The sequence below is a fragment of the Aplidium turbinatum genome, chromosome 12 (genome assembly GCF_918807975.1).
Source record: "Aplidium turbinatum chromosome 12, kaAplTurb1.1, whole genome shotgun sequence".
NCBI classification, from domain to species: Eukaryota; Metazoa; Chordata; class Ascidiacea; order Aplousobranchia; family Polyclinidae; genus Aplidium; species Aplidium turbinatum.
In genome coordinates, this window is record NC_137483.1 from 2,711,169 (window position 1) to 2,736,816 (window position 25,648).

Sequence of the window (25,648 nt, forward strand, 5' to 3'; positions counted from 1 at the left end):
TTGAATTCGATATAAAATTATAAGTTTGAAATTTGGCTTGGTTGCTACACTGCAATCTCCTTTGCTTTTTTTTACTGCGTAGGCCTAGGCCTACACTTGAAGCTCGATTTGCATGAGCTAATTCCAATCTCTTAACTCAATTGTAAACTTATTTGTATGAGCCAATCCTAAGCACACTTGCAAAAACGTTGACTGCAATAGGAAAGTAAGGAAATGCAATTCTTGAAATGAGCGCTTGTAGTTGCAGATTTGCTATGTAAGAACCAATAAGCTGCCAATGTGACAGTTACACTAACATCTCATTTAGTTATTAACGAAGAGTTTAAAAAACTCCAATTACAGCAAAAGCATATTCCAAGTTGGTGCAAACGAGATTACACAAAACAAATAGCCTGTCTGCCAGGTCTTTGGTTTTATGGGCTAAGTTAAAAGCACCACGACAGTCCTTGATTTTAGCCAGCAAACAGTTTTTGCAGAGATCTGAGTTCATTCAATGTGGGCAGCTTAGAATGCTTAACTTGAATATCCACAGCCGACCGATGAGTTTGCAACCACTTCTGAGTTGCCGCAGTGCCATTCCATAAATGAGGAGGTGGTCCATTGATGCTGATGAACAACAATGCTGAAACAAGTGATATGGTCATTGGTCAGCCGTGATCGTAGCGGTGTGATGACCAAGTTCATTTGTGAAAATCCACGTTCGGCTTCAGCAGAACTTATAGCAATCATGTTTAGTACTACGTTCTTGAGCAACTTTATCGTATCTGGTATATGACAAGGATTGTCAACATACAATCGAAAATCGGAAATGGGAGTGATAACATGAAATCTCTCCTCTATTTTTCGTAATCTCTGCTCCCCTTCTTGCCATGGAACTTCGACTGCAGCAGGCCATAACTCTGGTACAATAATTTCCAAGCTCTTCACAGAATTTTCATTGTTGGTGTCCACCATCCTGCTTCCAATGTTGTCGATCAAAGCTTGAATAAACCGATTACGATCAAAAGAAGGGTAGTCTCTACGTCGAGCTTTGAACTGGTCTAATGTTGTGCCTTTAAAGGAGTAGTTTTTTGTACTTCCGGAACTCAAGTTAACAACTTCATCAAACGAATACTTTCCTTCTTGAATAGCTTTTTTTATTTGAAGTAGAGAATTAACAGTCCATTTGACATGACGATTAGCTACTACGAAGTTGATATTCCTAGTCTGGAGAGTTTCTGACAAAAGTGATAATTGGCGATTGCTATCAACTTATGTTCGTGTTTTTTTGCAGTTCTGTTGTGAGAAAGCTGTTAAAGTGTTACTTGTTCAGTCGAGAAGTTGTTGTTCAGCCAGAAAAGCTGAAAAATGGAAGCTTGAACGAGCCCCCCCTGAGCCCCCCCTACATCAAACCTTTTCGTATTTCGGGGGGCTGAGCCCCCCCCGAGCCCCCCAGGAGTGCAACCCTGAATAAGTGACACCATGTTGTGTTAGTCTCGAATGAATCACAAAAACCTCAGTCATCGCTCACGTAGCAGTTCTTGCGTCGCCCAACGGCAGGTACGCGCACAGTGCTGCGTAATTACCATTGCGTGGCGTCTCAGGGCATAACATGTATTATGCCTTCACACTACATCTCCGCCCAAGCATCGAGGTATTGTAAAGACACCATACAGAAACAGGTGTATAACCACACGTTGCAAATACAGTACAATAAACAGAATAAGTTTTCACACGGTTTATGGGAAGATAATAGGGTACGGTATTAAATAAGATCAGTTAAACTTCTGTGAGCAAGTCTCATGTAGCCTATACAAGTTAAACAATCATGAAACTTCGCGGAACGTTGTCAACTTTCTTATCGTGAGACACTTTCAAGGAAATATGGTAAATTAAAACAATATGCACTAGTAAGACACAACTATAGTCCTACATTATCTCCCCCCCCCCCCTAAAAAAAAAAAACACAAGACGTACAGAACAAGACGTAAGCAGTTAATATGACAAGCGTTCAGGTGGTTTTGAGATCCTGCCGGATCTTGTTCTTCTAGATTGGACGTCGCTAGTATCTGTGTTTGCTTCGTTGTTAACTAAGTGATTGTTAATAGAATGAGAGATTTCACATTTCACGCTAGGCCTACTACTTATGTCAAATTCACCAGCCTGTGGTATTTTTACCAATGCGCTGCGGTTTCTACGAACTGATGTTCCTTGATTGGTGTCTATGATGTATGACCGTTTGGCGTCATACTCGTTTCTCACGACCCCCTTCTGCGTGGCACTGCTGTCTCTAACAAACACCTCATCACCTGGATGGAGGGTGGGTAGCGGTCTCGCTCCATGGTTACGGTCAAAGTCTTTTTTTTGTTAGATTTGATCCTCAAGGTCAAGCTTACGGACAAGTGCAAAATCTGGCCAATTTGGCAGCAAGTTGTCGGGAAAACATGAAAGTTTTGTCCGGAGCTTGCGGCCCATCATCAACTCTGATGGAGAAAATTCATTCCTCAATGGCGTCGAACGATAAGCCAGCGTTGCCAAGTACGGATTTTTACATTTGTCGAAAAATGTCTTCATGGTTCTGACGGCTCTTTCGGCTTCGCCATTAGATTGTGGATATCTAGGACTAAACGTAACATGAGTTATGCTAAAATCTTCTACAAAGTTTGAAAAGTCTCGGCTCTTATACTGCGGGCCGTTGTCAGAAACTAGTATCTCGGGAATGCCATAACGAGAAAACATAGACTTCATGTGATTAATGATGGAAGGAGATGTTGTACTCGATAACAAGGATAGTTCAATCCATCTCGAAAAATAGTTTATCAGTAAAAGACACTTCTTACCTTTGAACTCAAATAGATCACTTGCTATTTTTTGCCATGGTCTGCTCGGTCTTTCCACGGGCAGCATTGGTTCACACCGATTGCGGGAATGTTCCGCGCAACAAACACAACTCCTCACCATTTCCTCGAATTGTTTATTCATTCCTGGCCACCAAATTGCATCGCGAGCTCGTTGGCGACACTTGACGATTCCCATGTGGCCTTCGTGGATTTTCTCCAGGATATCCAATCGTAATGAAACGGGAATCACTAATCTTGTTCCTCGAAGTAGCAATCCATCGTGTACGGACAATTCGCTTCTAAAGGGATAAAATACTTTTAGTTTTGGGCCTAACTTACTTAAGGTCGGCCATTCATTTGTGCAATAATGCATAATCTCACAGCACACTGAGTCATCAGCCAGACGTTCTTTGATTTGTTGTAGACGACTCTCCGTAGCTGGCAGAGATTCAACAAAAGAACAGACGAAAGCGTGGACCTGCTGACAGTCATCTTCGTCTGTTTAGGAAGGTGGCTCTACCGGAGCTCTAGAGAGTGCGTCTGCAAGGATTAGGTCTTTTCCTGGAATGTGCATAACAGAATAAAAAAACGCATTAGGAGAATCCGAAACCGTTGCAGTCGTGGCGTCAATACTGCTAACGACTTTGCTCCTAAGATTGCAACTAATGGCTTGTGATCAGTTTGGACAACAAACTTCAGTCCTATGACGTCATCAGAAAACGTCTCACATACCCAAGTGACACCTAGGGCCTCCTTTTCGATTTGAGCATAGTTCTGTTCTGCGGTACTCAAAGAACGCGAAGCAAAGCATACAGGGCGCCAATCACCATTCTGTTGTTTCTGAAGCAAAACTGCCCCTAATCCAAATGAACTAGCATCTGCTGAAACAATTGTTTCTCTTGTTGGATCGTAAAAACACAATATTTTTGTGAAACAACATAACTGCTTCACTTTAACAAAGGACTTCTCTTGCTCCTCTTTCCAAGCCCACACAGAATTCTTGGTGAGTAATTCTCTCAGCGGCTTAGCTGCTTCTGAAATTTCTGAGGAAAACTTCACTAATTGATTGACCATACCGAGGAATCTTCGAACTTCGCTTACGTTTGTTGGAGCACCCATATCGCGTATGGCTTTCACCTTGTCTGGATCGGCACGGATTCCTTCGCTGTCGATGACGTGACCTTGAAACTGTATCGACGTTTTACAAAACTCGCATTCTTTGTTTAATGTTAATCCACACTTTTGTATTCTACTCATTATTTTGCGCAGCCTGTCGTCATGTTCGTTCTTGGTGGTTCCAAAAACTAAAATATCGTCCATTTCACAAACCACTCCCTCAATACCTCCAACGATTTGGGACATTCGTCGTTGGAAATACTCTGGGGCACTTGATATCCCGAATGGCAAACGATTAAAGCAGAATCGTCCGAACGGTGTAATAAACGTTGTCAACAGTTTTGACTGCGTTCATAGTTTGATTTGCCAGAAACCCGATTTTGCATCTAACTTAGAAAAATATTTTGCACCTGCCAGTTGGCCTAAAACTTGATCTACACAGGGTAACGGGTGTTTTTCACGTTTCACGCATTTGTTGAGTTGATGGTAATCGACACATATGCGTAGTTTGCCGTTTTTCTTTGGGACGACGACCATCCCTGAACACCAATCTATTGGTTCATTAACTTCCGATATGACCATCTTTAACCATTTGATCAATTTCACCTTTAACTTTTGGAAGTAGAGGGATAGCGACTCTTCTCGCTACGGACACTTGGTAAGGTTCGGCATTGTCACAAATTTTTATGTTGTACTCCCCCTCGAGATATCCCAATTTTCCGAACAAGTATGGGAATGCCTTTTTGTATTTATCTGATTCTAGGTCGAGATTATTCACAAATTTAACTACAATTAATTCCTCTATGGCAGGTTTTCCGAGCAAGGCTCTGCTACCTGAATATGTAACATAAAATTTTTGCCATGCCGCACGTTTTTTGTAGGATACGTAGTAGTCGAAGTATCCGACGATGTTCAACGTTTGTCCATCGAGTCCTTCTAACCTTTGGTCAGGTTTTATCAATTGAAGCTTTTGGAAATCTTTAATTAAGGTTTTTGGTATAACTGTAACATCCGCTCCTGTATCTACTTTAAAATCAATGAAGTCGTTGTAAATTTTAATAGGCACAGTCCAATTACTCGTTGAAGACTCATTTATTTCACCTAAGTAAGACGTCTTTTCCTCTTCGTAACTAGTTACGACTTTATCAGCTGATGTCGACGAGACTTCCTGGTATTTATTGCTGCGGCATTGTCTTGCAAAGTGGCCTATCTTTGAACATTTAAAACAAGCATTGAATTCAGCTGGACATTTTTCGTTATCGTAATGTTTATTTCTACCACATCGTTGGCAGCATTCTCGCTTCGGGAAAAACTTATTGCGACGTTTTCTTTCAACCCCGTCCACGTAGTCGAAATTTTTCTCCACTCTACCTTGAAGTTCACCTTGTTGCTCTGCAATGCTTTTTGCGTGTCGTGCGGCGTCGATAGCTTTTTGTAAAGTTAACTCTGGGTCCATTTGCATGCGTTCGGACAGCGACTTATTTGTAATTCCTACGACGAGTCTGTCTCGCAGTAGCTGATCAGACATAGCGCCATACTGACATTTTTTATCATGCCATACAGAGAAGTAACATAGTGATTAAAGCGCTCGCATGGCAGTTGATCTCGGCGGTTGAATACTGCTAATTCAAAAATTACGTTATTGCGCAGTTTGAAATGGTTGTTGAAGCGTTCCTTGACTACGTCGTAGTTGATCGAATCGGCCTCTGATAACTTAAATGAAAAAAACACATCCTCGCCTTTGCTTCCTAGCAAATAGACTAGAGAGTTGACTTGCACTTTTTCAGGTTTCGACGCTAATTGGGATGCTTGCCTATATCGTTCGAACCTTTTAATCCACTGGCCCACTCGTTATGTTGCCAGTTAAACGCATCTGGTAACATTATCTGATGTGACATTTTATCTCACTTCTGACACCATGTTGTGTTAGTCTCGAATGAATCACAAAACCCTCAGTCATCGCTCACTTAGCAGTTCTTGCGTCGCCCAACGGCAGGTACGCGCACAGTGCTGCGTAATTACCATTGCGTAGCATCTCAGGGCATAACATGTATTATGCCTTTACACTACACTACATCAGTGGACAGCAGCTGTGGTGCAATACCGCTGAGCCCAGTTTCATGGGCAAAACACGTAGTCTACCGAGTTGTGGTACAGTCTGCCGTCAAGAAACATTATAATAATTAAAAAAAAAAGATTTAAATAAAAATGTAGTTTCCGATTGTTGAAATGTTGTTGACTATAAACTATTTCATTCACTAGGTGTCTCTGAATGGTGAGCGGCCTAAAGCGTTGCTTAATCGCACACCTCGAATCGAACCAGTGCCTCTCGACCTGGTTGTTTCGTTGTGCACAAAGTTGGCTGGTTTAAGCAACAGACTGAGTTTTGTGGAAACTTTTGTTTAAGTATATGAATTCCATAACTGAGCATTATCATTTTTCTGTGTTTAGCTTTAAGGACATGTGCCAGATGCCACCTTTTGAAATGTCCCATACATGAACCAAGTTCATTCTTTGAGCTTGGGTGATGATGACGTCACTACTGGTGATGTCACAGCGTTGCTGAGAAGCGTAGTGAATCGGGAAACGGATCAAAGCAGAATAACTCAACAAGACTTCGATGCAGACTCTTCGAAACGTCCAAGGATGTGCAAAAAATATTGCAAGGGAAAACGCAGAAACAAACGTTGTTCAAACTTAGTGAAAGGAATACCTCTTGGAAGAACTGTCCAGGTGAATAAAGTCAATTCTAAAATAGATTTTTATTAAATCCATGGTCGGTATGTTGGGGAGACTGAGGTAAAGTGTGCAATGGGGTAAGATGAGCAACTACTGTTTTTGGAAAAACAAATGGGCAGAATTTATTTTTTCTGTGTCATGAATATATCACCCATAATGCCACTTCAGTCTATACTTGTTATGTCCGGTGAGATTCGCATTTTACCATGGGATGCAATTATATTGTTTACGTCAAAAACTCCAACTTTTTTTCCTTTTGCAAAAAATGAATAAATTATTTGTTACATTATGTAAATCAAGTTTGTTTTTGTTTGGGTTGGTATAAAAAGGTGTTGATATACATTTTATAAAAAGTTTAGATTGGTTAGTCTTGTACTTTTTTAAATATTTGTCGCCAAAATCAGAACAATATAAAGCATGCAACTTTAATTGAACTAAGATTGAGAAGTTGCTTAACTTACCACAGGCCATTGCTCATTTTACCATAGAAAAATTTTTGTCAGGTTAAGCTATAAGCAATACGCATATACTTATAAATAGGCTATTAATATAAAAAGTCTATAATTCACAAGGTAATCGAGCTCAATCTAAACTGTCGCTAATTCACTTGTGTTTCAAGTTACTCTTGGAAAATTTTCCAGAGCGAACCATTTTTGCAAAAGCAACGAGAAAAAAGTGCTCCTCAGTCCTTATACTCTAGTCCTTGTACCACCTATCCGTACTACTGTCTTGTGGTAGCCATGCAACGTCCACTACGCAGAAATAGGTGAATGATTTAAAGAATCTGGAACCTCTTCTGAGGACTGAGGGCCGGAAACTTGAAAAAAGCATCGAAATTTTGTTACTTCATTTCACCTGTCAGAAGATACTTCATTTTCTTGATCGAAATTTTGTTCTGTTACAGTGCGCTTGCATCCAATTCACAGATAAAACCTTACGTAAGGGACTAACTTTCTCTTTGGTAATGTTTTTAGTATATCTCCTTCTTTGAGGAATTTGTTTGAGGGATTGTTTTGTGGTTTTCAAACAAGTATCATGTTGAGTGTTCAGCTCTTCCTCTCAACCACGACCGAGCATTCCATGGTCTCATCCGAAGCATTGCGTGTTGTTAGTTGACTACACCTGTTGACGATTATTACAGTGTTCATACCACCAGTGCAGCACATTATATGGAGACACTTATTGAAACACAGCATGGTGTATCACCCATACCAAACCACGTGATTTTATACCTCATCCGGTGGCGCGCTCGCTTAGTATGGACCAGCTCCGGCCGACTTGGGTCAAGCTCAATGGAATTCGAACAGGACTCGGCCGCTATCATTCTAACATGAACAAGTGGAGTCTGGCTCTTTCATATAGCCCTGCGAGTGCGGCAAATGAGAAACGAAACTTGTCAACCAAGAGCCTCCACCCGGACGGCACAGCGGCAGAGGGCAATGGACAATTTCAGACACCCCACCAACCTGCAGCTCAACATAGAAGGCTACACCAGAAGCAAGATCAAAGTTATAGAGCAGCAGCTTGCCCATACCAACCCGGCACTCGCCATCCTCCTTCAAGAGACCCACTGTACCTCTGCAGATAGGCTAGCTGTTCCCAACTACACGTTAGCTGGGTCTACCCTAAGCAGAAAGCACGGCAAACCGACATAATATAGTCCACATGACCATAGAACTTGTCAGGAATCGCTTCACTCTCACCACCGGCAACTAACGGCAAAGCAGACTGAAACGCAAGAAAAATGGCGTCCAACAGGGATCAGTGATGTCCTACAGGGACCTACAAAGCACGGTTTCCTCAAAATACGCATACGCGGACGACCTGGCAAATTCTCCACTCCACAAATTTGTGGGAAAATTTTGACGACACCCTAAGCCACAACATAAAAAAACCTCAGCTTATCTCTCGAAATGGAGACTGAAACTCAGCGAAACCCAAACTGTGGCAGCAGCTTTCCATCTATATTACTGGGAAGCTGATCGTGAGCTGAATGTCTTGAACAACGGAAAATCACTTTCTTTCTGCCACGAACCAAAATACCTTGGCGTGACATTAGACAGATCGCTCACGTACCGCCACCATTCGTTGTCACTGCGCAAGAAATTTTCATCGCGTGCTGCGCTGCACAAGCGCTTGGCAGGCTCCAGCTTGGGAGCGAGGGCTGACGTTTTACTTATAGCAGCCTTCGCCCTTGTCTACTTTTCAGCAGAGTACTGTCCACCTGTTTGGTGCAGCAGTGCTCACTGCCACAACATCGACACTGCTATCAACAGAGCCCTGCACAAAATGACCGGATGCCTGCGTCCCACACGCCCCGTTAGCTGAGTGGTTACGCGCCCAGCTCAAGATCACGCGGCGCAAGTTCCACTCTCGGGGTGTGCGCTTGAGCAACGCATTTCAGGACTGCTCTCCATTCAGTGGCACCTAGTGAATGGAATAATTCCCCGGAAACAACACTTCAACAATTGGAAAACTTCACTCTGCCAATCTCGTTAACCGGCCCTGCGTCAAGAGCCTCTACAAGTATGCGAAACTACCAGGAATAACCAATCAAGGCTTTGTCAGTCCGAAGATAAAGATTCAAAACCAAACAACTATTGGAAAATCTTCCCATTCTTGCTATCATCCAACCCGGTGAGCTTTTTCGAAAAGAAGGCACTTTGTCTCTCGGTCGACGGGCATTCGAGCCCAACCGTCTTCTTTATTCCAAGATTTCTGCTCCCCAAGAGATCACCATCGTCGACTGAAATCAAGACGCCCATTCGTGCCAGCCGCTCAACCTGATCAACAAAGCTAGTGGATAAAACATCTCTGCGGCTAATTAGGAAAACCATAAATGGAACTCCCAATGGAAGTCAAGCACCATCACAGTCCATTTGGTCATCCCCGATGCCAGTGATGGGCATTATCGGCGATAATTATCGGCGATAAATTTTTATCGCTTATCGTTATCGCTCAAGTATTTTTCAGTTATCGTTTATCGTTATCGCCAAAGGCAATATTTGATTATCGCCGATAGTAATGAATCGCCGATAAATTTATTTCGGATCAACACACAAGTGGAAAGATCATGAAAAGTAGGCTAATATTTTTAGGCTACTAGCCATCTAGTTAATGAAACTAAAATTAAAACCAGTTCTTCTTCAGTGCCTGAAGTGTGTGTGCACAGGTCGTTATCAGGGAAGGGGGCACGCCCCTCTGCAGCGACGGCCCTGACAACACAATAATTTTAAGAGTTGCAAATTGCAATGCATGCTACATACGAGGCCGCTATTACATCGGAAACATGGTCTTTCGCGCCACCTCACCATCAACTATTTTATTCTTGTGTTTTCTTTTTTCGTTGAAAGTGTTAGTTTTTAGTAATTGCCGTAAAAAAATAAAATCTCTCTATCCAAAACATGAAACTTACTGTTTTAAGCGCATTAAATCTTTAGATGAGTAGATTAACTAAAATTGCAAGAATTTGCCTTGAGACGTGCGGTTACGTCACAAACTCAGATTAAAAGACAAAATTTACACACAATAACAACACAAGATCGGGTATAGACTGTAAGATCGATTTTTTTTCTAGCTTAGCGATATAACTTCCAAAAATAATAACCAAATGCATAAGTGCCATTTAACTTAAAAAGTTAACCCATTTGTGGCTAAAGTGAAAGTAGGCTACTTAAAAAAAAATTCGGAAAATTTAAATATTGTATAATTATGACCTAAAAAACATATCACATTTATTTTTTTCCTAATTGTGTGTGTACTTTTTGAGAAAAAAGCCGTCCTATATATAAGACGCTAGGCAAACCCGTTATCAAATTTCACAAGTTTCTTGTGCGTAATGCGCGTTATTACATTTTACTTAACGCTCAAAGTGATAAATGGGAAATGTCTTGTTCATGTCTTGTCATGTCATTATTGTAATCGAGCATTTTATTGAAATGAAAGTTCAAAAAATATGAAGATGAAAATTAGCAAAGTAACACAACATCACTGAAACAAGTCATTGCGGAATATGATATTGCTTGAAGCATTTAACATGCAGACCGACATCACATTTTTTGCATCTTGTAGTAGTTTTTGCATGACAATAGGCGGATCGAGTTGCGTGGTAAAATTATGCTAAATATAGTATAACCTTTCTCATTTACTGTAGCCTACCTATGCGACATAGCCTACCTCAATCAAATATTTTTATTCCCACTAATACAGTGCCTAGGCTACATTGTAATTCTTATCTCAATAACTCAGCGTTCTGCCATTGCTTTAATGATGGTGTTCACAAAGAAAACAAAAAAAAATTATCTGAAATTATCAGTAAATTACGATAATTATGTTATTGTTCTTAAACAAACACGACTAATTTGACAAGCTTGATGGATTTCACAGTATGCACATTTTTACTACCAATAACGCTTAAGATTACTGATAAATTTTCAAGCATTTTGCGTTTTTGGGAATTTTTTCAATTATTGCTGACTTTGCTGTAAACAGCCCTTTAAGCAGAAAGCAAAATACAAAGTTTGGAATTTTTTATGGTATTTTCATTTGATTTAATTATTTTGCCTACTGCACGTAAGCGGCAGTGTAACTCAATTGATAAAAGCATCCAACTGGTATCTGAAGGTATAATAATAAGCACAGCGGTTACTTCAATGGTTTGATTCTGGATCAAGAGGTTGAAGATTCGATACCCACTACCGCTATTGCGATTCTATTTATGCATAACTTACAAAAAGTTTTGTCCTTTACAGTTTTAATGTTCGATTTTTCGGCATGTTGATGAAAACAATTCGTGCTGCATAGGATGGGGCAGCGCTAATCAAGAAAAAAAAAATTATCGTTATCGGACATTATCGGCGATAATTTATCGTTTATCGTTATCGCTCAACTTTTTTTTGATTTATCGTTTATCGTTATCCCTTTAGGCATTTTTTGTTTATCGATTATCGTTATCGCTTAACTGAAAAATGAGTTATCGCGCACAACACTGCCCGATGTTGACACCCGTCCCACCGGCCTGACCCTACAAGTACAGGTCTGACGCCCCAACTGTCTCCGCACGGGCGTTGGGCTTTTCCGCTCAACCATGCACCAATTAGGAAAGGCTTCTTCCTCTACCTGTGAGTGTGGTGCTAAGGAACAGACCACAGACCGCATTATCAAAGATTGCACCATTGCACCATAGTGGTCAGCTGTAGCTACCTAATGGAGTGGAAAGTCTGTGTGTCTTGGATGATGAAACAAAAAGACTGGCTGCTCTCTAGTAGCCTTCCAGCTTAGTCCTGGAACATAATGAAACGGGCGTGGTAAAAGGGTAGGCCCTCGGCCCCAGAGGGTCTCACGACGACGACGACGATGAACATCAATATTTTGGGTTGTTTTACGTCCCACTTCTTTTCCCATATGCCATGCTTGTTTAAATGTGACTACAGATCAATAGGTACTGTGTTCGATTCCCTTGTCCATTTGATTTGTTCTTCCTTCAATTCATCAAGCAAGGCACAGGTGTCTGCATTGGCTGATCTTGTAGTGCACGATGACAGAGTGATACTACAGTATTGGTGAATGCATTAAGGGCAGTAGATTCCTGATTTTACTGAACAACAGACCGAAGATCGTATCATCAACGATTGCGTCACTGCACGTAGAGCAGTTGAAAGGATAATTTAGGTCCGGTACAGATGTGACCTTTAGGGGCGAAATTAGAACACTTTTAATGAAAGTGACTGTTGATGACGTCATATCATTGCGCAACGCAGTATCTGTCTTGAGATCAGTCACTTCGCCTTTTTCTATTCTACCACCACTTGAGCTAATCCGTTACCGCCATTTTGTGACACGCATTCACGCATTCATTCTGTTACTGAAGTGCTTCGTACCAACAACGTTCGCAATAAAGCTCGAGACATAATAAACATGGTGGCAGCGTAAGATTTTTGAACTCAGCCGTAGCGTCAGCAAATCGAAGACATACAGATAGAAGTGGCACTAAGGTTAAATTTAACCAGCGTCATAGACAGACAAGATGTCAGATCGCCAACATAGACTGCCCCCACCACTTGATCCACTGGACAGCAACCTTGCCGAGTCCTATCACCAATGGCGTGAAATGGTGGATATCTATTTGCTGATGACCAAAGCATATAATGATGACAACAAGGTGCAGACAGCAATCGTTAAAGAATGCGCAGGCTGGAGCATGATCCAGGAAATGAGACATTTTGAATATACCGCAGAAGAGAGCAAAGACGATCCGAAAATATTGCTGGAAAAACTTGAAAAATATTGCAGCCCAAAACAGAACGATGTTATCTCCACATTGAGGTTTTACAAAGTAGAATATAAAGAACCCTTTGACGCATTCCTGACAGAATTGAAAGCAAAAGCTGAACACTGCAAATTTCCAGACCAGTGTTGTCAGGTTATGTTACAAAAACAAGCAAAAAATTTTGAAAAACAAGCCCAAAACAAGCAAATTAACACAAAAACAAGCCCAAAAACAAGCAACAAAAAACAGTCAAAATAGCATTTAAAAAGTTGCAATATGGCAAATTTTTGTAATACAAAACATTCTATAGAGAAATAAAACATAGTAACTTTAGCGGGTATAGCATACTTTATTTCAGGCAAAATATAACATACAAGTCAACCCTCGATTTAACGGACTTCGATTTAACGGACTTCGGATTTAACGGACTCAATATGCGCAGATCTATGAGTAAAAGAATGTACCAAAAGAACGGTTTTTATTGTTTTGGAATTCACCAGATTAGAAAGCTGTCTCTCACAACGTTACAATACGTATTGTGATCTATCAGCGTACTCTGTCAGCGTACTCTGTCAGCGTACTCTGTACTGTACTCTATATTCCTTTTGTTGGTTTTATTACTGTATTTTTTTTTCACAATATCATTTCTTTTGTATTCTGACAAAGAAAAATAAATTGAATTGAATTAGCAAGAGCCTTCATTCGGTGCACCTTAGAATCAGTTAGAACCTGCCTGTGTTTAGTACGGTGCATTATGTCTAAGCCAAATGAAAAACGTAAACGTGTGAACTTGTCGGTGATGCAGAAACTAGAACTGATCAAAAAGCTTAAAAAAGGGGCCAGCGTTGCGAGTGTTTGCGATCAGTATGGTGTCAAAAAACAAACAGTCTCAGACATTAAGAAGAGCAAGGACAAGCTGTTGAAATACGCTACGTCTTATTGTGTTGATGCGGCGTCTTCCAAGGGTGGTAAAGTGAGCAACAGAAAACATATGAAGATGGGTAAGGAACAATTTTTGGACGCAGCAGTTATGAAGTGGTACGTTCAACAACGGTCCAGTGGAGTGAATGTGCGTGGGACAGAGTTAATCGCAGCTGCTGCTAAACTTGCTACCAGTCTTGGCTTAACCGATTTTAAGGGCAGTGATGGGTGGCTTTGGCGATTTCGGAATCGCCACGGATTATTTAACGAGGTTCTGCATGGCGAGGCTGGTGATGCAGATACGGCAAGTGTGGCCCCCTTTCGCGAAAAATTAACAAAGCTGATTAGTGACGCAGGCCTCACCCTATCTCAAGAATATAACGCAGACGAGACGGGAATTTTTTGGCGTTCTCTCCCGAAGAATTCTCAAGTCCGTCAGGGTGAGGAAAAGACCAAAGGGAAGAAGACAAGCAAGGAAAAGCTGTCGGTCCTGGTCGGGTCCAATGCCACCGGTACTCACCGACTGAAGCTAGCCGTGGTGGGCAAATCGAAGAAACCACGGGCATTTAAGGGATTAAACGTCGAGCGTGACCTGCCAGTAGTTTACTACAACTCTAAGAAAGCTTGGTTTAACTCTGCAATATTCACTGATTGGTTTTTCTCGCATTTTGTGCCTGCGACTCGGAAATATCAAGAAGAAGTGCTGAAGATTTCTCCTGATGATGTACGAGCGATTCTAATACTCGACAATGCCCCAGCGCACCCTAGTGAAAAGAAGCTTGTAAGCGCTGACGGCAAGATAAGGTCCTTTATCTGCCCCCTAATACAACATCGGTTATACAGTCAATGGACCAGGGGGTTATTAGCGCCTTGAAGAGGCGCTACACCCGACGTTACTTGGATGAGGTCCTGGTCATTGTAGAGGACAAAACAGATGCTGAGGTCGACACCAGGGGCCATCGGACCTTAAGCAACATAAAAAATTACAATATTTGTTCAGCCATTTATAACTTTGCAGCAGCGTGGCAAGACATTAAGGTGTCTGTCCTCGCAAATTCATGGAAGAAAATCTTAGAGGACAAAGATTCAGAGGCCAACTTTGAAGGAATAGAGACAGGAGATTTTCTCCAAATGTTGCAGCGTGGTGGGGAGGTATCCACCTCCATCGATGATATAACTGACTGGCTGGACGAATTAGATCTGGACCCAGGGTATCAGTTCATGTCTGAGGCCGACATAGTGGCATCTGTGGTGGATGGTGGAGAAGAGGAAAGCAGTGACGAGGAAGAGGCGATTGAAGTCCCCAAGGTGAAGTTGTCAACTCTACGGAGTTATATCGATGCCCTCATTGATTACTCCCGCCTACAGCCAACTAGCTGAGATGGCGCACCAATATGGGAAGCTCAGGATGATCAGGGAGCATATCATCAAAGAACAGCATATGGGGGGTCGCCAGACAAAAATCAACAGCTTCTTTGCCCCTAGTCGCCCTGTTCAACATGGTGCTCCAGCCAACCCATCTGTGTCGTCTCCATCTCTCTTACGCATCCCACCTGCCCCTGAAACTCTGAACAATGATGCCCCATGCTGCAGTCATCGTCCCGCCATCCCTGAGGTTGATGTTCAGGAGGATGGACATGATGAGTTGATGATCATCTCTGACTCAGATTAATCTACATTTAAGTTGTGTACTGTAAATGTACCTGTGTACTGCAGTCGCTATACAAAATACAAATGTTTGTATTTTGTATAGCGACCTTGTTCAAGGAACGCATTTCATGTGTCTTTAAACTGCTACTGTGTTGTACTGTACAGTATTTGGTTTATTAAGCGGTGACAGATGGTCTACGCTATAGCAGAGTACTTGACTGTACACTGTACAGTAGTGGGAGTACGGTATTTTCCATTAACGGACTTTTTCCAGCAACGGACTGCTGCTGGTCCGCATTTGTCCGTTAAATCGAGGGTTGACTGTAATTAAAATAAAATAAACTCAAACGTTTTTGACACGTACGTGTGTCCTCATCAAGAATTAAATCTGAAATACGGTACATAAAATGAAAAATCGTAAGATAAATTTCACTTTGCACTGTAACTAAAATGTGATAAGGAGTAAATAAGGATTTACTAGGCTATAGTGACACTACCAGGCAGAAGCACACACTAGTTACCCCTGTTGACTACCTGGCTATGGCTACTGACTTGTGACATTGTGAACTTGAACTACTGACTTATGACTAAACTTGTGACTTGAGTTGTTGACTGGTCACTGTTGTGTGTGCTGGAATTCTTGGAAAGTGTCTGGTGGAAAGAGAAACTGCTGCCCAGTGTTGCCAGATACAAAATCAGTTTAAACAGAAAATTAAAACAGCAAAAGTTCCATAATATTTAAAAATGTCATAATAATTTAAAACATCTAACAATTATACCAATAAAAAGAAATATTTCAATAACAATAAAACAACAAGCACAAAAAAAGCAACCCGCAAGTCTTAAAAAAAAAACGCAAACCCAGAAAAAAACAAGCCCAAAAACAAGCAACCCGCAAGTCTTAAAAAAAAGCCGCAAACCCAGAAAAAAACAAGCCCAAATTCGCGGGAAAACCGCAAGGTTGGCAACACTGTTCCAGACAGAAACAGGGCTTTGCGAGACAAAATCATACTGTCTGTTCCGACGACGCTGCAAGAGAAGCTTTCATGCGAAGCGACACTCACGCTTGACAAAACAATACAAACCTGCCGAGCCCGTGAAGCATCGCACAAACAATTGCAAGAATTGCAAACAAAGCCTGCTGAATCCATACAAAAGGTTGTACAACACCATTCCAACAAGGCAACACAGAGACGCTTTTCACGCTATGAGAAAAGCGCTGAATGTGACTTTTGTGGCCAAAACCATCCCCGCAACAGAAGCATGTGCCCAGCGTATGGAAAAACGCAGTGGCGTAGCCAAGGGGGGTTTTGGGGGTTACAACTCCCCCTTTGGCACGCGTGTGACGTAACGATATTGAGAATGATAATTTCAGTCTAAAAAAAATTGCTTAATTTTAAACAAAATTGCATTAAAAGAGCAAGTTTTGCCAATACCAAACATCTCAGCCAGGAATTAGCAACAAGAAAACACAGAGACTTAGCTTTATTTCTGAAAAATGCCGAAGAAAACATGATCTTATCCTTTTGCTATGCCACCAGACACCGCCATTTTACAGAAATATTCGTAACTACATTTTTGTTGAAAATGCTCTCAGAATGCACCAAATTCAAAGTAATTTTTCAAAATTTTCTGGGGGAGGCCCCCCAGACCCCCCGCCGTTGGGTCGTCAAAACCCCCCCTTTCAAAATTCCTGGCTACGCTACTGGAAAAACGTGTTCCACTTGCGGGAAAAGAAATCATTTTTCAGTAAAATGCCGAAGCCGCCTACACCAGGTCCACAACATGGAGCCAAGCGTGCACTCAGAAGAAGAAGACGCATATTTGTGTGCTATACAAGGAAGTGAGAAACGAGGACTAACTGCACTACTCAATATAAATGAACAGGAAGTCCGTTTCCAGCTAGACACCGGAGCTGACGTCAACACCATATGCAAGCGCTTTGTAAAAAGAGGTCAGATAACTCCGACTACACAAACATTGACGATGTGGAATAGAACTACAGTCAAACCAGCAGGTACGGCCCTACTCGATGTTATCAATCCGAGAACTAAGGAAACCTACTGTGTTAAATTCACTGTTGTAGATAATAACTTGAACTGTCTTCTAGGATTATCCGCAGTTTAAAAACTTGAATTTGATTTCGATTAATGATGCTTTTATCGCCAATATACAGTAAGTAACACAAAACTGGGTTACATCGGTTGTGCGTCTTTAACAGTAGACCCAAGGGTAAAACCTAGAACCTTACCCTGTCGCAATGTGCCAGTCGCGCTCAAAGAGAAAGTCAAACTCGAACTCGAATCGCTAGTAGAGCAAGGCGTACTATCCCCTGTTGATGAACCAACGGACTGGGTTAGTCCAATGGCAATAGTAAAAAAACCAAATGGGGATTTACGTATCTGCATCGATCCCCAGCCACTAAACACAGCATTAAAAAGAGAACACTATAAATTGCCAACGCTTGACGATATCTTACCTTCCTTAACAAATGCCAAAATATTCTCAAAGGTCGATGTAAAACACGCCTATTGGCATATCGAACTAGATGAAGAAGCGAGCAAACTAACAACAATGATCACGCCGCATGGTCGCTATCGGTGGAACAGACTTCCATTCGGTCTCAAAGTAAGCAGCAAAAAAGATTAATAGAGGCGTTGCAAAACCTAAACGGTGTCTTCGCTGTCGCAGATGACATCATTGTTGTTGGTTGTGGGTCAAATGAAAACCAGGCCATCAATAACCGTGACGATAACCTGAGAGCTTTGCGACAGCGCTGCAAAAATATACCAATTTTGCTCAATGATCAAGAGGCGATCATTAAGAAAACGGAAATCACGTTTATGGGCCACAAGGTAACGAAAAACGGGATCCAAGCCGATCCATCAAAGATAGAAGCAATAAGAAACATGCCTTCACCCACAGATATATCTGGCGTAAAACGATTCTGCGGCATGATTCAGTATCTATCGAGGTTCATGCCAAATCTGGCAAACGACCTCGAGCCCGTAAGAAGACTGACCCGAAAAAACGTAGAGTGGGAATGGAGTGAGGAGTGTGAGCAGGCAATACAAAAGGTTAAAAAGAAAATCGAGCAACCCCCAATACTGGCCTATTTTGACGCGCAAAAGCCAGTGATTCTACAGGTGGACAGCAGCAAGGATGGACTTGGTGCTGTTCTCTTGCAGGACGTTCAACCTGTCGAATATGCATCTCGCGCCCTCACAAAATCTGAGCGAAATTGGGCACAAATAGAGAAAAAGACATTAGCAGTCGTATTTGGTCTGGAGCGATTTGACCAATACACCTATGGCCGACAAATCACAATACACAACGACCACAAACCCATCGAAACTATACTTAAAAAACCACTAAGCCAGGCCCCCAAACGAATACAGAGCCTGCTGATGCGCATGAATAGATACGATGTTGATTTCAAATACATGCCTGGAGCCAGCCTTGTCATTGCCGACACCCTAAGTAGAGCCTTTCCTGAACTTAACGACTCAGAGAATCAACCGAATCACATAATGAACTTAAACGTCCTAGAGGACATACCAGACGAACGTCTAATTGCAGTAAAACAGGCCATGCAAAGCGATGACGAAGCAAAAACACTGTTGAGGATCATAACAGAAGGTTGGCCAGCTACCAAAAATGATCTCCCAGAAAACATCAAACCTTATTTTTCGCTTCGAGAGTGCCTGACGCAAGAAAAGAACTTAATACTAAAGAGAGAGCGCATATTTATCCAAAAAAATTTGCGCCGCGAGATCAAAGACAATTTACACCTTGCGCATTTAGGTTATGACAGCAGGATGCGGCGAGCACGCAAGACCGTGTTTTGGATAGGATTACCAAAAGAACTAAAACAAATGACAGACAATTGTATAATCTGTCAACAAACAAAACCAAGCAACCAGAAAGAGACACTCAAACAACACAACGAAGGAACGGCGCCATGGGAGAAAATTGGTATTGATCTGTGCGAGTTTCAAGGAAAGAGCTATTTAATAACGGTCGACTACTAGCCTACTCTAATTTCATTGAAATCGACGTGATGAAGTCAACCACCACCAGACAAGTTATAAGCTGCTTAAAAAAGCATTTTGCGCGATACGGCATTCCCAAATGTGTGGTATCAGACTGCGGTCCACAGTTTATGTCTGATGGCTTTAACGCATTTTGCAAAAAATGGCAGGTCACCCATACAACTTCCAGCCCAGGCCATCAACGAGAAAACGGGAAAGCAGAGTCAGCGGTTAAATGTGTAAAAACCATGCTTAAGCGCACATTTCTCAACCAAACCGACCAATACCAAGCCCTGCTTGAGATCAGGAACACGCCGCGCCAAGACGTAAACATCAGCCCAGCAGAGATCCTCTTTGGCAGAAAACTTAGATCAGTGATACCTCTAATCACCAAACCTAGCAACACCATGCACGCCGAAAAAAGGCTTCATCGCAGAAATGCCACAAAAAGAAATTATGATAAAAACGCTCGTGATATGAGTCCATTTTCAATTGGACAACGAATTTATTTTCAAAGCCCACCCAGTACAAGCTGGGAACGAGGGAGAGTGACCGCAATACCTTCTTCGCGCACCTACATAATCGAGTCCGCTTCTGGCACAAGGTATAAAAGGAACAGGGTCCACCTTCGTATCGACAAAAGCGACCTGTTTTTAGATATACCACACAGTATAACCCCACTTGACAACCATGACGCACCCTCTGAAAGCTACCCCAGAAGTAGCTCTTCAGAACGACCAAGACGGATGCGTAGAGCCCCTGTGTGGTTGAATGATTACCATAGTATGTAATTTTCTTAACCTACAACCTGATGACATTTGGCATTTGTGTATGAAGTTATATGTGATATATTTTAACTGCATTAGCCCAGATATCACTGATAACTTTTAGCAGTATGCTTGCATCTCCACCTCTTGAGCATTTACCCTTTCGCTGTAAATATAATTACCATATCGTAATCACATGTGTTACAATACGTTTTGCATTGTGTGTATATCGTAATCATATGCCATATCGTAATCATATGTGTTACCATACGTTTTGTATTATGTAACCTAACCCCCAAATGATCTCTCCTTCATACTGTAGTAAACCTGCAATCCTATTCATAACTAGGGCTACCATATGTCCTCTTTTAGGAGGATTTGTCCTCTTTTTTCATAAAAAATGAATTGTCCTCCGAGGACACTTAAAAATGCTCAAATGTCCTCTTTTTTGCATTGCTATTATTTTCAACAGGGTTTTATTTTTATGTGACCGTGGCGAAAGCTAAATAAGGCTAAGCAACGATACCAAAAAGGAAAAGTATGTGAGCTGTGGCAGAAGTAAGCTATCCTTGTTTAAGAAAAGTGTTTATTGACTTTGAGGTTAACAATGCATTGCTTGCTGTGGATATGGTGGATACATTTATTTCTGTGGCAAACGAAGGCAGTGTTACTCGATGACCATGTGAGATGTATTTCTATTGTTCGACTCTTGTGTTGCCTGTTTGGATAAATAGACCACTAATTTCATTTTCCGAGTTCATATCCTTTGATTGGATGCTTATTGCTTATACTGTCTTACACCAAAGAATAGGATAGCCTAACGCAGTGGTTCTCAATCGGGGGTTCGTGAAAGTTTCCGAGTTTGCAGTAGATAAATTACGAAATTTAAAAAATGGTTGGTTGTGCTTTATTTGTGTATTACCACGGTTTTCAAATTGTACTTCCCAACAAACTGGTGCGATGTCCTTTGAACTTTCAAAGGACATTAAACAAAGGTTTTGTTTCCTAACTAAAATACTAACCGTATAGCCTACTTAAATGAATTAATTTTTTAATAAGGCTTTGTTCAACTTAATTCTTTTGAGATCAATGCTTAACTTAGAAATCTAAACGTTAGTCAGCAGTCTATCACCACTCACAGTTTTGCAATGACAAAGATTATGACGAATTAATATTAATTCCGAATTAATATTGATTAGAAATGAAAAAAGAGAGAGATTCTTCGTAACGATCGCAAAATTCTATTGATTTTTGATAAAATTTATAGAAAAACATCAAATCAACATAGGCTATAGATTATAAATTTTTGGACGCCATGTTCCAATATAAACTTTATGACATAATTTCGGCAATGTCATCAATCGTCAAAGTGCGTCGCGAGTTAATAAATTATTCTAAGTGTGTCGTTTCGAAACTTATGAAACATTTGATTCCATTATAGGAGAAGCAATATACCAAAATTTCAGATAAAATTTTTTTAAGGGTCCGCGACCGCTTCGAAAGTACCAAAAGGGGTCCACCAAAACGAAATGGTTGAAAACCATTGGCCTAGCGCTTTTCAGCGGTGTGTGGAAGTATCAGTCAGAGAAAAATGTTGGCATTGAGGATGCTAAATTGCTCGATCTATTATACCAAAGCTAGTGCAAAGACAACTTAAACCTAATAGCTATAGCTTGCATTAACTTTGTTTAAATAACGGCACATTAGAAAATGGACAGAATAGTTCAAACATTGCATTATAGATTTTTTTAATGAATTGTTAAAAATCGAGCAATTCTTCATCTGTAATTGGCTATGGCTCAAAATGCAAATGTGAAACGCATGTTTTCTGTGGAGAAAATCAAATGAACAGCAAAATGTTCATTGACTGAGTCTAACAAATAAATGTGTTATGTTTTTTATTTGTCACTTTTTCTACATAGGCCTAGTCTAAAAATTGTTTAAACGTAAAAATCCACTGGTATTTTACTTTCTTACTAAACATGTCCTCTTTTTGGGTGATGAAAATATGGTAGGCCTATTCATAACCCCTTTCATTGAAAGGGGGATGTTGATGACGTCATATCATTGCGCAACGCAGTATCTGTCTTGAGATCAGTCACTTCGCCTTTTTCTATTCTACGACCACTTGAGCTAATCCGTTACCGCCATTTTGTGACACGCATTCACGCATTCATTCTGTTACTGAAGTGCTTCGTACCAACAACGTTCGCAATAAAGCTCGAGACATAATAAACAGTGACTATATTTAACGAATAGCATACGAAGTGTTCTTTTTAAGTTTTCGGGCCTCTTAGAAAGGTTAGCCTACTGTACCCTGAAATCATTCGGGCCTTGTCCAAAAGTACCTCCTTGTCAGCTTCACGGATCGTACGCAGAATCTCCAAATCGACCAGAAGGTCTGAGTGGCGTGGACGATGAGACAAAAGACTGGGTGCTCTTTAGTAGCCTCTCAATTTAATTAGCGAATTATCGTTAATTTGGATGGTAAAAAAGATAGAAACTCGGCCCCAAAGATTTGTAGCCTACGACGATTATGAATGCATTAGGACTCTATCAGCAAAATCCGCTCTTTTTCACATTAAATAAAAGCCTGGAGACTTTGTAAAAATGTATTTAGCAATCTGGGCTGAAGTTAATAATAAAAAAACCAAAACAGCCAGGGGAATCTTTGAAATTAAAAACTGTGTATAGAAACAAATAGAAAATTATTTTGCTTTGGTTTAGGCCTACTGGCGTACATTAATTCCCAAATTTTCTTTTCAGCAATAATGACATGCATGAAGTGCCATTTTTTCCAATGTCCCAAACAATCGGCATCCATTTTCGAGAATGATCAGCAAACGTTCAAAATGAAATAGATAAAGAACTTTTTTATTTTGATTGAACCAGAAAGGTGAGTAAAAAAATACTTTTTTCAACTGTGCTGAGAAAATAAAGGATTGGTTATTTTCTTGTGATCCGGATAAGAAGAATCATTGCAATAAATAAGCTTTAGGCTAGGCTACTGTCATGAGTTTATTGGCATTCGAAAAAGGCAAGAATTAACAGTGATATTTTTTATGGTTTGATTTATTGGCGCTCAACAACTGATATGTTATTTTAGCGACAAGGCTCATGTTTAATGCTATATCAGGCTAATTACCATATCATTACATTATTACCCGATTTATTCTCACTGCAATATGCAAAAAAAAGTCGGTAGCGGTTTTAAAGATTTCGATTTGACTCGACCTGGAATTGATCTCAGATCATGCAGCACTAAAGCCGAAACTACTCGGCCATGAACTGGGTAGACACTTGCTTGCCCATGGGCTCATCAGTAACACACCAATGATGTATGCCACAGAATTCTCGACCACTTAAATTCTTGTCTTTGTGGAAAGAATGTATTGCCAATATTTCTATTGCAACGATCCAATATTATAAATACGATAAAAGGAGCAGACCATAAAAGGGCTCGCATTCTGCCTTTAGAAGGGAAATTAGATAGCCTACAAAGAAAAAGAACGTTAAATAAATCTCGTAAAATGTGTGTTAAACTTCTAATTTTTCTATGCAGTAGGCCTAATTCTGTAATTCATTTCGTTATTGCCTACCTACCAAATTATATGAAAACCTTCTGTTAACTTTAGAAATATAATTCGAGCAACAACTATGTGGGAAGAGTTTAATTGGAGTCAAGTAGCCCAAAGTAGTTATAAAATTAATCAGGCAAGCAGATAAGTTGACTAACTCAATTGACATAATATGTTAATTTTTTATATTATAATAATTTATATTACCACATTGGTCAAAATATTGTTACTGCGAACCATTGTTTTTAATTTGTCTTTTTTCTACAGGTTTCTTGAAAATTGAAACCAAGAACTGTTTCTCTGCAATCTCTTCTGACATCTGATGATTTTTCATCTGGAATTTTACGATGTTTTGTCACATGAATTATGTAGAATTGAACAATTGCAGCCTACTTATTCAGTTTGCTATGTCAACCATTTATTGTTTCAAAGTATAGGCTACTGTTTGTCAGTTCGTGCTTGTTAGCAACACCTGCTCGTCTTTATTTCAGGCAAAACGTTACTTTGAAATTATTAACCGGAAATGGCACTTTGTTGCCTTGTTTTGCTGCCCGAAAAAATAGCCTGATCAGCGCATCTTTTTTGGTGTGATTTGTTTGTTTGGCCACCACAAATATTTACTTTATACAAATTGTTAATTGGAAGTGAAATTGCCTGTCCGAGGTGTTTAGCTATAATTCTATTTGAATAAGGACTTTTCGAAGGTTCTACCAAGGGTAAAACAGAATGTTGAGTTTTTCAGAATATACGGTGGGTTTGATTTCTTAACTGGAATAAACTGTAGGCCATTAATAACTTACTAACATCAGTTAATTCCAAGCTTAGTAGCCTATGTTGAGTATAGGCAAGCATAGGCCTACATTGCAAATCGCGTAGGCCTATGCGGTACAAAAGGCAGATGCAAGCAGCAAAACCAGCCGCCCCGTTAGCTCAGTGGTTGCGCGCCCAGCTCAAAATCACGCGGTGCTGGTTCGACTCTCGGGGTGTGCGCTTGAGCAACGCATTCAGGACTGCACTCCATTCAGCGACACCTAGTGAATGGAATAGTTCCCCGCAACAAGACTTTAACAATCGGAAAACTTCACTATGTCAATCTCGGTAACCGGCCCTGCGTCAGGAGTCTCTACAAGTCTACGACTCCAAGTATGCGAAACTACCAGGAATAACCAAACAAGGCTTTGTCAGTCCGAGAATAAAGGATAAAAAAAAAATGTAGTCCTTGCGTCTGTGTCTATTTGTCATGCCATTAGCCAAATCAGCAAGTAAAACTTGTCACTTTTTACATTGATTTAACGCTTGCAGACGTTGAATCAATAAAAAAAGACAGATGTTGTCAGCTGGGAAGTGTCATGGTAAAAGGAAGCCATAGGCTATGCACTGGAGCGGTGTCGAACCAAAATCCCATGAAACATCGCACAGGCTCTCACCACTAGGCCGTCGTAACCAACAACCAAATAAAACGAATCCAAAGTGGACATTGGGTAGTTAGGGCACACAATTAAACAGATAGTCAGAACAAAAGGCCAACTGCAATTGAAAAACATCTTGGACCAGGAAGTAGAGGCAATGTGTTAATCGTAGCATAGCTTAGTTGGGAAGCTGGTTCCTTACTCAAAATATACTCTGAATAACGTCAAAGGCTTTGTCAGTTCGAGGATACAGATTCAAAACCAACACACATCGGGTTCCAGTAGGCCTAAACGTGTTTGCAACGCGTATACTCCAATGCTTCTCGCGTTTCTCTATTAAGCAATTATTA

General features: G+C 40.8%; 1 protein-coding gene across 2 annotated transcripts in view; it reads left to right on the top strand.

Annotated features, from left to right (window-relative positions):
- Positions 1-25,130, top strand: part of LOC145780924 (uncharacterized) — a 31,046-nt gene extending 5,916 nt beyond the window's left edge. The window contains exons 3-5 of one of the 2 annotated variants that reach the window (XM_082592588.1): positions 6,387-6,668; positions 23,078-23,207; positions 24,157-25,130. In XM_082592588.1, coding sequence (XP_082448714.1) covers positions 6,387-6,463 — 77 coding nt within the window. In that variant the 3' untranslated portion in view covers positions 6,464-6,668; positions 23,078-23,207; positions 24,157-25,130. The remainder of the gene's footprint in view (positions 1-6,386; positions 6,669-23,077; positions 23,208-24,156) is intronic. The other variant, XR_014290684.1, reaches the window with a different exon arrangement.
- Positions 25,131-25,648: the final 518 nt, after the last annotated feature.